At 42.4% G+C, this 12,132-nt stretch overlaps 1 protein-coding gene and 1 long non-coding RNA gene across 15 annotated transcripts in view; both read left to right on the plus strand.

The window, feature by feature from the left end:
* Window positions 1-9,582, plus strand: part of LOC131125507 (sickle tail protein) — a 44,889-nt gene extending 35,307 nt beyond the window's left edge. For 5 of the 14 annotated variants that reach the window (XM_078794796.1, XM_078794798.1, XM_078794797.1 and 2 more), the window contains 4 exons: window positions 35-103; window positions 1,556-1,609; window positions 4,636-4,743; window positions 7,275-9,582. In XM_078794796.1, coding sequence (XP_078650922.1) covers window positions 35-103; window positions 1,556-1,609; window positions 4,636-4,743; window positions 7,275-8,009 — 966 coding nt within the window. In that variant the 3' untranslated portion in view covers window positions 8,010-9,582. Of the gene's footprint in view, window positions 1-34; window positions 104-1,555; window positions 1,610-4,635; window positions 5,054-7,274 lie in introns of all 14 variants that reach the window. The other 9 variants (XR_013629476.1, XR_013629474.1, XR_013629475.1 and 6 more) reach the window with 9 other exon arrangements.
* A 424-nt stretch (window positions 9,583-10,006) lies between these two features.
* LOC131133833 (uncharacterized) lies at window positions 10,007-11,320 on the plus strand. The gene is made up of 3 exons (XR_009131120.2): window positions 10,007-10,108; window positions 10,295-10,444; window positions 11,187-11,320. It is a non-coding gene; the product is annotated as an uncharacterized LOC131133833 (long non-coding RNA).
* Window positions 11,321-12,132: the final 812 nt, after the last annotated feature.

A 12,132-nucleotide genomic window follows, 5' to 3' on the forward strand; every position in this document is an offset into this window, starting at 1 on the left:
AACATTTACCCTTATGTGGGTCCCTCTTGCCCAGGTGTTGGAGAAATGCACTAAGACGGAACTCTCAGCCTCAAAGCTTGAGAGCCATGGAACTGACACAAAGGTAAAGGTAAAACAACCAAAAAAAACTAACAGAACTAACATACATTTTCTTTTAATGTCTATAACATGTTACGGATTCCTTTAAAACAGTCATTGTTGAAACATTCTAATCAATTCTTTCATTCGCAATATTATTCAATTATTATAGATAATTATTTACAGGATATATTATAATTCTATGTACACCAGGTTCAACAGTAAGGAGGGAGATATGGATCTATGCAGCCTGGCAAGGCAGAGACGGAGATGGGAAGGACGTGCAGCAGGTTAGGGTGGTCAAAGATAGGAATGAAAGGGTGCTGACAGATGCCAGTAGTGGGATGGGAAGATGGAAAGAGTACTTTAAAGTTGATGAATGAGGAAACAAGAGAGAAGGAAGAGCAGAAGAGTTTGAGGCTGGAGATGTGATCATGCATTATTAAGCCCTGGGCTCAACCCGCTGTACTTGTGGGCGAAGTGTGGGCAAAATTTGGGAGCATGCAGACACTATGTACGCTACATCGGGCTACGGATGACGTGTGACATGCATACCTTCTGCAACCACTTCTGACCCATAGGTTTTGGGTGTCATGTATGGGTGGAAAAACATACAATTGTGAATTTGCATGAATTTGCAAGATAGAAAATCAATCAGAAGCATTGTACAACATCGGTCATACAACCATTTGGAATGTCCTGAAGAAGAAACAAACCACGGGTGTACTAAGTAATAGGCGTGCACGGCCTAAACTAAAGGAAACATCAGCAGTTAATAACAGAAACATTGTGAGAGCCGTAAAGAAAGAGCCTAAGCAGCTCCCGGGTGCTGGTGCATCACTGTTGTGCTTTTGTTGATACGCCATCTCAATTTTGCATAGGTCACAAACCACCGCATCATTACCTTTTGGCGGGAAATATTCCCATACTTTTGATACTCTGTTGCGCGATCTTTTCTTCTGGCTGGACTCACTGAAACTTGTTGCCATGGCTGTTGCCATATTTTGATTCTGAGTAGTGGTGTGGCGTTGGTAAACAAACGGGTCAAAAGAACCAGTTCTTTTTTGTGAATGAATGAACCGCCCATAAAATACCCATTCAGTCCGCCGGTCGTTTTGTTCATGACCGACACAGCACTAGTTGGTGAGCTGTTGAGTCGGAACAAACGTGAACATGAGTGTACGGACTATTCGACTGACCGAGTCTATGCACAGGGGGAGATCAGAGGCTAACGACCAATTGACCGAAATGAACGCCTATTTTTACTGAATGAACTGAAATGAACGGTTTTGCCCACCACTAATTCCGAGTGAAGGCGCATCGACGTATTTTTTGTGTCGATGTTATCGACACGTCATCCCAGCCCTAATGGGCATCAGTTAGTAATTTTTCATCCAAAAAAAAAACATACACAAATATCCTCTACATGTTCCACAAAATAAATGTTGATTAATTATTTGATTTCAATTCATTTTAGGTTACTGCAGAAACATCCAGCAAAACACTGCCCAGAACACTCCCAGAATCAAAGGTGGCTGATCAGAATCACTTCTTTCCAATGAACACTAAGTCAGTGCCTCATTTAGGACCTCCTATTGGTTGCCCTGATAACCATTTGAAGGCGGAAGTCATTAAATTTGGTCAAGGATGTGTGACTCCTCACCAGATCGAGGAAGACAAAATGGTTAAACAAGAGTCAATATCAGACGATATGCAAATCTTACAACGTGCTGTGCCTCCAAATACAGCCTCTCAAAGTGTTCAAGTCAGAGATAATATGGAAATGATTCCAAACCCAGACAAAGATGATGTTTTTAGCATGGCCAGATGCTGTGATCAGGAAACCCTGTGTTCATCAACAGAAAACAAGACCTTAACAACAATTGTCCCTCTTCAAGAAGTCCTACCAACTGTAGCCGGTGCTAACATAGATACAATTGCTGAGAATTCCTTGGGTGTACAAGCATTACAAAAACAACAAACTTCAGATGATTGCAAACAGGAATTATCACCGGAAAGTAAGCAGAATACAAGTGGAAACTTAGAAATGGAAAGAAATAAGTTGCACTTCCCAGAGGTCAATTTTCAGCTATCTGAGGTTGGAAAAAGATACACAGAAGAAGGTAGTTTGAGTCCTGATATTTTGGATGATGGAGGATCTCCACCTCCACTTCTTCCAGCTGGTAAGATTGCCCTTTGCATCGCAAGGAACAGAATCAAAGCACTCTGTAAAGAACCAGATCCAGACAAAAGCAGTGTTGCTGACATCACAACAGCATTTTCGGGACCGAAAGATCATCCCGCTTGTCATGTTTATGACAACCAGGCTTTTGAAGACAGTTGTGACTCTGACATTGTGGCTCTGACGTCTGTGGACATTCAGTCAGACTTAAAGCGCCTGTCTACCATCTTTGAATGTGAGGAGGATCTTGTTTTGAGGGTTTCTCCAGACAACCTTGTGGAAGAGGAGACAACACAGGATGTTAAGCAAGTATTCAAAGCAAATACAAGCGTAGGCTCCAACATCTCAGAAAGTGGACAGCATTCTAACTTGCCTCAAACAGACGGTTCTCTTGATGAAAACCAAGAGTCTAAACCAGATGCACTCAAAAAGGCAGAAAGTAAATTTAAATTCAAGTTCCCCAAAAACAAACTGGCTTCTATTGGCCAGGCCATTCGATCTGGGACAACTAAAACAGGAAAGAAGACTCCTGAACTGACTGTCTGGAAGGAAGACGACAGGATGACATTAGACCAAAACCCAGTGAAAGAGACCAAGAAACCGAACAAGCGATCCAGCAGGTTTAGACCTGGCAGGACCAGACGGGACCCCAACCATGACAACCTCCTTGAAATTAGCCCATCTTCTCCTAATGCCACTGAACACATCTTCAAGCCCAAGTTGCACAGCCAAGTGGAGGAGTTGTGCAAGAAGACATTTGACTCGATTGACAGTTTAGATGAATCCATTAAACATCTAGAAATCAGCATGGACAGTTTCAGAAGTTATTCCTCCTCCATGGCTCCTTTTCCACCTGCATCGCCCGACCCTTTCTCTGGTGACAGGACTCATCCTTCAGGCAAGGTCAAGCAACAGAGCGAGGGAAGCCCATCAAAGAGACCGGCCTCTCAGATCTCCACAAGCTCAAATCCCCCCCAGACAAAGAGAGTCAAACCACAGCCTGCCAACTAACCAGTGAAGGTCTCTACCAAGAAACAGGTCTGACTTAGCGGGTTGGCTTTGTTGGTGATAAGTGCTTCGGTCTGTATGACTGATTGGTTGTTTTCTGGTCTCTGGTGAGGGTTTTCAAACTCTGATGGAGGATTGGGTGAATGTTCTGTTTGTAACCATTATACCATTACCTGACAACAAATATTCATTCATTCATTTTCTACCGCTTTTTCCTCACGAGGGTCACGGGGGTGCTGGAGCCTATCCCAGCTGTCTTCGGGCGAGAGGCGGGGTGACTGGTCGCCAGCCAATCACAGGGCACATATAGACAAACAACCATTCACACTCACATTCATACCTATGGACAATTTGGAGTCGCCAATTAACCTAGCATGTTTTTGGAATGTGGGAGGAAACCGGAATACCCGGAGAAAACCCACGCATGCACGGGGAGAACATACAAACTCCACACAGAGATGGCCGAGGGTGGAATTGAACGCTGGTCTCCTAGCTGTGAGGTCTGCGCGCTAACCACTAGCGCGCCATGCCGCGACAACAAACATAATTTTAAAAAAAATTTGTTGCCAATTGTCCTGGCTTTTACTCTACACACGGACAAATGCAGCGTCCAACTTTGGGTTTTCGACTTGTGTATAGTCTTCATTTTCAAAGACAATTCAATTACAAGCAATATAATGGACAAATGTGCAATCCTTCAGGGACTAGGACATATTCATTCATTCATTCATTTTCTACCGCTTTTTCCGCACGAAGGTCGCGGGGGTGCTGGAGCCTATCCCATTCGGGCGAGAGGCGGGGTACTCCCTGGACTGGTGGCCAGCCAATCACAGGCCACATATAGACAAACAACCATTCACACTCACATTCATACCTATGGACAATTTGGAGTTGCCAATTAACCTAGCATGTTTTTGGAATGTGGGAGGAAACCGGAGTACCCGGAGAAAACCCACGCATGCACGGGGAGAACATGCAAACTCCACACAGAGATGGCCGAGGGTGGAATTGAACCCTGGTCTCCTAGCTGTGAGGTCTGCGCGCTAACCACTAGACCGCCGTGCCGCACTAGGACATATAATGAATCATTTTACCAACCAAGATTGTATTGTTGGTAAAGTTTGTGTCACTATTGTAAGAATAAAAACTATCCAAGGCAGCACAGAACAAGCATCCCGTCCAGTGCAGGGTGTTTGCATTTTGGTAGACTGGGTCCAGGGTGTCAGCTATTTTTGGTATTTTAAGGTAACTTTTTATTCTTGTGGTTTTCCTGGGTTTTGTCAATTTTCAATGCTTTTCTTGGTTGCCTTCTATTCGCAGTTCATATTCGATGATAATGATGTCCTAACTGATAATCATCCTTCCAGGCCTCCAGCTCTTCAGCTCAGCGATCCCACACCACATCTTGCCACTCATTTCCTGTTTTTGACTCACCTGAAAAAACATCGAAGCCTGCCCAGAAACAGCCTAGTCAGGTAAATATCGGAATTAACTTAAAAAAGTAAAATCCAAAAAATATCAACAAGTATAATCAACCTCAGATAACGTAGAACTTTATTAGCTATGTTTGCTATAAACACTTAAATGTATTCATTTTTCTTGTGTGTTTGCATGATGTTTCTGGTGGTTTAAAGATGTTGTACTTGTTGTTCTGTCACCATTTTCCTCTTCCCATCTTGCTATTTCCCTTTCCGAGAAACACTTGGTGATCTTGCCATCATCACGCCAGAGTGTACTTGAATCCTGCATGGTCTTTGGAAAGAGCAATTGTCCTGCTATCTTGCAGTGAGTTGTGGATATTTTGTGTCAAAATGTTTTTACGTTTTTGACCTCCGCACAGAAAAAGGTTATTACCAATATGGAGGATATCATTGTAAGAGTTTGTCAAACAGTCACTACTGCATGTATGTTGTTGCTAGTGGCCCTGATGTTAAGTGAATTCAGTGTCATTCGATTGTCTTTGGTATGTTGACATTGCTATGAACGCTGTATTGAGAAGTTGTCTCAAGGCACTTTACACATTGAGCAAGTCTTGTTTCATGTTTTTGTATATTAAAGAAGACCAACTCCCTGTAGGGAAGTACTAACATGGAGCCAAATCCAGATCTGTGGGGTGGTCGTATCATCTTGGGTTGCAATAGAGCGTCAGAGTAGAGGGACAGAGAGAAACTGTTTCACCTAACAGTGAATTTCCGCAAAATAGAAATAATTAATTAATCCATCTTTTGTTTTGCTGGGTGGTATGCTGGAGCCTATCCCAGTTGACTTTGGGAAAGATGCAGGGTGTACACCCTGGACTCTCTTCCCACCATCAGCATCGGTCATGAGTTTTGGGTTGTGAGAAGAGTCAGTTCTTCTGGGAACGCCTTGGTGTCCTCCCAGTGGAACTGGCTGGGGACCGGGAAGTCCAGGCTTCCCTACCGAGACTGCCCCGCGACCCGGAGGAAACTGGTTGGACGTATAAATTTGGCTTTTAACATCATTAGAGCCTTGTAGACATGAAATAACATCCCTATAGTCGCATGTACTCTTGTATTTCCCAATATAACAAGACAAAATGTGACCTATAAGACATAATTATAGTTCCTTGTTGTTAGATTTTTAATTTCCTGTTCTATACAGTACTTCCTGCAATGGCTACTGTCCCATCAATGTAACAGTACTGCTATCTAGTGATTATTGCAGAATAGTACATATTGTATTGCTGTTCATTTTGATCTGATATCATGTCAAATTGGTTCTTATTTATTTCAACACAACTTTGTGACATGCAAGTTGAACAGAATAGCCATTTTAATAATTCATAACTAAGTCATATACAGTATTCACCAATATGATATAAAATACCCTTCATGTGTGACAAAGCTGCTCCCGGTGAAAGTGCCTTGAGATGACTTTTATTGTGAAATGGCACTATGTCATTAAAATGCTTTTAAATTGATCGTTGGTCATCATGTGTGCACATTGTAACACCCGAGTAGGCCATCAGGGATGGAATGGGGGACAGCACACGCAAGCATGGAGTGGGGAAAAGAAGTATTTCATCCCCGTGCAGATTTAGTAAGGTTACTCCCTCAGAAGGTAAGAACAGTACTGGACTCCGTTTGGATGAAAGCTTTACTTTAACAGAGACAGACGCAATGTTAATTAGATTAAATAAAGGCATGCATGAATTAGCATTAGAGGGAAATTAGCATGTGATGACAATAACAGACGTTTGGCATTGGTGGAGGAAGTCTTGTTGGCTTGTAGTTCATTCCAGTCTTGTGAAGGTCTAAAACAGTTTTCGCGTTCTTGTAGTCTCATCCAGTCTTGTGAAGGTCTAAAACAGTTTTCACGTTCTTGTAGTCTCATCCAGGCTTGCGAAGGTCTAAAACAGTTTTCACGTTCTTGTAGTCTCATCCAGTCTTGCGAAGGTCTAAAACAGTTTTCACGTTCTTGTAGTCTCATCCAGTCTTGTGAAGGTCTAAAACAGTTATCGCGTTCTTGTAGTCTCATTCAGTCTTGTGAAGGTCTAAAACAGTTTTTGCGTTCTTGTAGTCCCATCCATTCTTGTGCAAATCTCATGAAGGTCTCGAGTCTTGTTGATGGTCTCGTCTTGTACAGGTCTGAAGTCTGGTCCCTGAGGTCAGCTCTTGGCTTTTGCCCATGGTGGTGCAGGGGGGGTGTGAGAGTCTGAGTATTTTTTTAAAGGGACAGGACTAGAATAAGAGCTTGCTGCTTGGTAGGTCATCAAATACTTATGTCACTCAAACCTATAACTGAATTATGAATGATATATATATGATATAATGTGATATTTATTTTATATTTCATCAAATAAACTTGATTTTTAACCTTTCTCCATTCAACTAAATCGACAGACTGTTCATGTCGTCCAAGGGGGTAAACGTCCCGACGGGGCAGGGAATCAAATACTCCTTTCCCCCCGGTGTGCTGCTGCCGTGTACTGTACTATTGTACTGGTGTTGACATGCAGTATGACATGCAGTATTCCTGTTTGCAGGCGGACATCAGAGGTACTAGAGCCGCTGGCGTCGGTAACCATTCAGTCGTTGCTTTGCGTGCTTCTAAGATCCCAGCCTTGTGCCGTAGTTGTGGGAAACAGCCGTCTCCTCCCGACTCGTTATCCGCCGCAGATAGCCTCCAGACCTCCTCCTCTTCCTCATCCTCCTCCTCTTCTTCTGCTTCATCACTCGCAGCTTCTTCCACCTCCTCCAGCGGGAAGCGCTTTCTCCTCTCCCCTCCTTCCGGCACCTCCAGGTGTGCTTCCCCTTCGTCTTCTCCTTCCTGCACTCGGCGGGCCAAGCAGGCTGACCTGGGCCCTCCCTCGTCCTCCTCCGCCCCGCCTTGTTCCTTATCGCCCTCTTCTCCGTGTTCCTCCAAGTCCCTGATCCCGTCTCTGAACTTGAGTCGTCTGCTCCCCTCGTCTAGCCGAGCCTCGTCGGCGTCCCGCGGGACAAAGAACCCTAAAGGAGGGGCTCACAGCAGCAAACGTCAGCAGGACCTCGCCCACACCTCCAATGCCGCCGCCTCCGCCTCTCAGCTCACCTATTACTCTTCTTCATCCTCACCGTGCTCCTCTACTTCCTCCTCTTCCTCACCGCCCTCACCCCCCTCCTCTCTCCTACACAACATGGCGGGAGGTCACGAAGGGAGGGGTCTTTCAGCATCCTCGTCCACCTCCGCTCCTCTCAAGAAATGTGTCGGAGTCCAAAGTAGCGACACACCATGCTGGTAACCTCCTACACTGACGCCGAGAGATAAGCAGACTTCCTGTCACCAGATCACTTCCTGTCACCAGACGCCTGGAAAGCAGGAAAACACAGTAAACCTCTTCCGTAATCCGTACATCTTCCAAGGTTTTACATTAAACAACACAACAGGGCTCCATAACGTCTTTTTAAACAAGTGACAAATAAGTAGTACATATTACATCATACATATTTCTTATTTCTAATTGAATTTATGAAGTGTCATATATATAGTAAATAATAATAATATATCTTCTCATTGGAGAAATGATGTCATTGTTTTTCATGTTTGTCTCCGTAGTTAGATAGTTAGTGTTTACTTGCATGGTCCACTATCTTAGTTTCTTAGTTTAGGTCTTAGTTTCATTTAGTTTCATCCATCCAGCCTTTTTCTATGCCGCTTATCCTCACTGTTTCAGACCCCGCTTTCATTTGGTTGGTAATTATTCATGTACATGTACATATACATATACATATATAGACTTCAGGGACATCCAATTTAAATGTCAACAACTTGATAAATAAGTAAAATGATACATGAAGTATTTGAGTACTGTGTTAAAGGGTAAAACGGTACTGTAGTGACCATCCTAGATGATAACTGGCCCTGTCAGTCAAATCCATCAACAAATTCAGACATTAAACTTGACTGGGTGGTTTGTTTTGAGCAGAAGGAAACCACACGGCTGTGGGGCCTGCTGTGGTATTTAGTATTTGGGGTCATGGTATAGAAGACAGAGCACGAGTACATCAAAGTCTAAATTATACCGGTGTTTTTAGCACTAAAGTAACTGCACTTGACTAAGGTATCAAAGTATTGTTACAGTTCTTTGCACTGCTTTGAAAAGAGTAAAAGCTGAGGGTCCTGGTCTCTCCTATTTTCCCCGTTCCTATGCAAATGTTTGTTTTTATTGTCGGGTTGCATATGTACAGTAAACCTCTTCAGGTATTTTAGGGTATCTCCCCGAGTCGTCGATGAATACCTCCAGTATATACACATCACACATGTACACGTAACATGTCGTTATAGCACAAACATCTAGAGTAACATCTACAGAGTGTTGTATTATTTTTTATTAATGTGACAAATATGTCCTGGCAATGTATTTTGCTAGCTTGTTTTCTATTAATTGAGGGAATAAATACAGCAATAAGAGTAGAATTGTAATATCTGAGCCCCTTTGAAGCATTCCAACACTTCCATGGATTTAAAATGAGCTGAATAGGAACCATGAAGGAATAGGAATCATCTTGGTACCTTTGGAATATCACCATGGATCTCCTGGGGGAACGACCCGCTTCCCTCTTGGACTTTGTCAAAGGTGGACTTTATACTTCCCAAAAAGAGTACTGTTTGTGTGTAGTGGTGAATGTGCACAAGAGCTAGTGCTCAATGACCATGGCTGTCTGGTTGTTTGCCAGTAGAGGGCGCTGTAAAGCAGGATGAATAACCTCCACCTCCTGCTGTCATCCTCCACATACGCCAGATGTTGTGATGATGAGTATTATTGTATATGAAAGGGAATGGCCACAAAATGTGTACAATATGAATAAAAACAACAAAAGAAAAGCTTTGTTATTGGTGGAGTTTTATTTCCATATTTCCTTCCAGTGTACCAAACAATGTCCACATTTCCTATTTATTTAATTATGACTTTTCATTCCACTTGAATGTCAGTGTAAAAAGGTCAATACTTCCTATAATGATGAAATACATCTCTATTAGCACAATGTAATTGACTTTAAATGACTTTAAGAATACTTCAATCTGGAATTACTTAAATATGTCATTAAAAATTACATTAATAATTCATACGTTTCATAAGTTAAAATTAAAGTAATAATTAGCTAAAAGTTCTAATAAATATTGTTAAAAACACTAAGGTTAAAAAGTTTACAGAGTGAGACATCTCTAGAAAGTATCGTTTTGGGCCACTAGAGAGTGAGTGCTCAAGCATATAGACAAGCTTTGTCGTTTGGCTCTGGGTGAAAAGCAGGCTGGCCTAACGACAAGAAACAACATGAAAACCTCATAAACACGCTGAAAGTTGCTCTAAACGCTTGTTTCTTGGAAATGATCGTCTTTGTAAGTATATTGGTGTATAAAGCACTTACATAGATGAATTTTCTGTTTCAAAAGTTGCACTTGTTGTCAAGTTCGCTAACTTCATGCTACTGCTAGTTGTCATTAGCTAACTGTTAGCTGATGTGTGTTTAGCCTCCAACATGAGCAGTATTGGAATTTTTATTTTATTTTTTCTGTATGTTTCAGTTACCACTTATTTTTTACAAGAAAGCTTCATAAAGCAAGAAAAGCAGGCCTTGTATGCGGAGTTTTCTTCGTTGGTTCGCTGGCTGTCTAGCGGCATACAGACACCTGTTGTGAGGACAGCACAGTGGATACAAGGCATGCATCCAGAAGGTAAATGATATCTAATATCAGTATGAATACCATTTATTTGGGTGACCTATAGTACATTTAAAACTTGAAAAATAATGGTATTCTGCTTTTAATTAATGAAGTATAATTAATTAATGAATATTTCAGGTGTTTTACGAGAGGCCACTGAAATAAGTCTTTGTCTGGAACCATTCCCAAAATCTAATGAGATGGCCTCCATTGTTCATAGGAAATGTATTTTTTAAAGACAATTAGCTGTTAATTAGCTCATATGGAAATTATGGCTCCTGAGGAATCCCAGCGCCCGCCTCCGTGTAATTAGTCTGGAATTGGTGTGCATGCTGTGGAAGCGAGTAATTAGAAATATGTGGCAGGAAGCAGTTAATTACATCATCGTCTGTATCGCCACTTTTACAGGAACGTCAGAGGACAACGTTACAAACCAACAAGGAACTTGGCGCCTTGTTAATCAAAGATGTGGTGCGTCCTTATTTGCATTTCTAATTGCAATTCATTAGTGTGTGTGTGTGTGTGTGTGTGTGTGCTACAGTCACACTATGATTACATTTGATGAAATATTTACCATCAATGAATTGCGTTTAGGGTTGTTTTGCCGAAATGGATATAAAATGGATCAATGAAGTCAAATACGAGACATTCAGAAGATGCTGTGATGTAGTACTCTCCACTGTTACATGCATACATACGTACATACACTATATTACTAAAAGTATTTTCTCCAATATGCATTTTTATGGAACAGGGGGAGTACCCGGAGAAAAGCCACCCCCTCACAGGGAGAACATGCGAACTCCACACCGAGATGGCAAGGGGAGAATCCAACCCAGGTCTTCCCGTCTCCTGACTGTGTGGCCTACATGCTAACCACTCATCCACCGTGCAGCCCTGTGTACAGGTAGGTAGTACATATTAGGTAGTAGGTGAGTACACATGGCGTGAGTACACGTGTGAGGACGATGTAGCACATGACCTTGGCTGAGGTCGTGTATTACACTTTCATTTAATCGTTTTGAGGGCAGCACTCTTACGCGCTACTATCCCCCCCAAACCCCCCTCCGCCCCACAGAGCCTGGGGCTGACAGCCAGCAATTAGAACTTCACCATTAACTACCCTCGACCATCATTAACCGTTAATTCAATCTAATCTATCAGGAATTGTGGACTAAACCTTGGAGGAATACTACCTGCTACAAAGCTTCCAAGACCGTCTTGCCCTCAAAATCTGCTTTTCTTATCTTAAAACATCAACTTTGATGACTCCGTGACCAGCAAAAAGCCGAAAGAAACAAATTGTTTATTATATTATGTAGCCCAATGGGGAATGTAGCCCCAACTTGTCTGTGTTGTGGTGTCTTCTTTTTAAGGGGGTCTGTATGCTTGTCTTGCTGCCATTGTACGGCTTCGTAACACGGCATTCTTTGCAAATGACGGACGTTTTGTTGAGCTTGCCGTCCTTCTTTGCGAATTTGCGATATCAAACATGCCATTTAAACATTGCGGGGGGGGTTAAATATAGATACTTCCTCCATGCTGTTGAACATTATTGTTCAACAGCATTATTGGTCAATACATTACATTAACAATACATTATTGTTCAACAGCAGTTGAATATTAATAAAAACGGCGCTTGCATCGGATTTTTCCAATACCCACAAACGCATCGCGATGAGTCTAGATTTTACCCGTCA

Source organism: Doryrhamphus excisus, linkage group LG11 (assembly GCF_037039965.1).
Source record: "Doryrhamphus excisus strain RoL-2023G ecotype Guam linkage group LG11, RoL_Dexc_Guam_v1.1, whole genome shotgun sequence".
Taxonomy (NCBI): Eukaryota; Metazoa; Chordata; class Actinopteri; order Syngnathiformes; family Syngnathidae; genus Doryrhamphus; species Doryrhamphus excisus.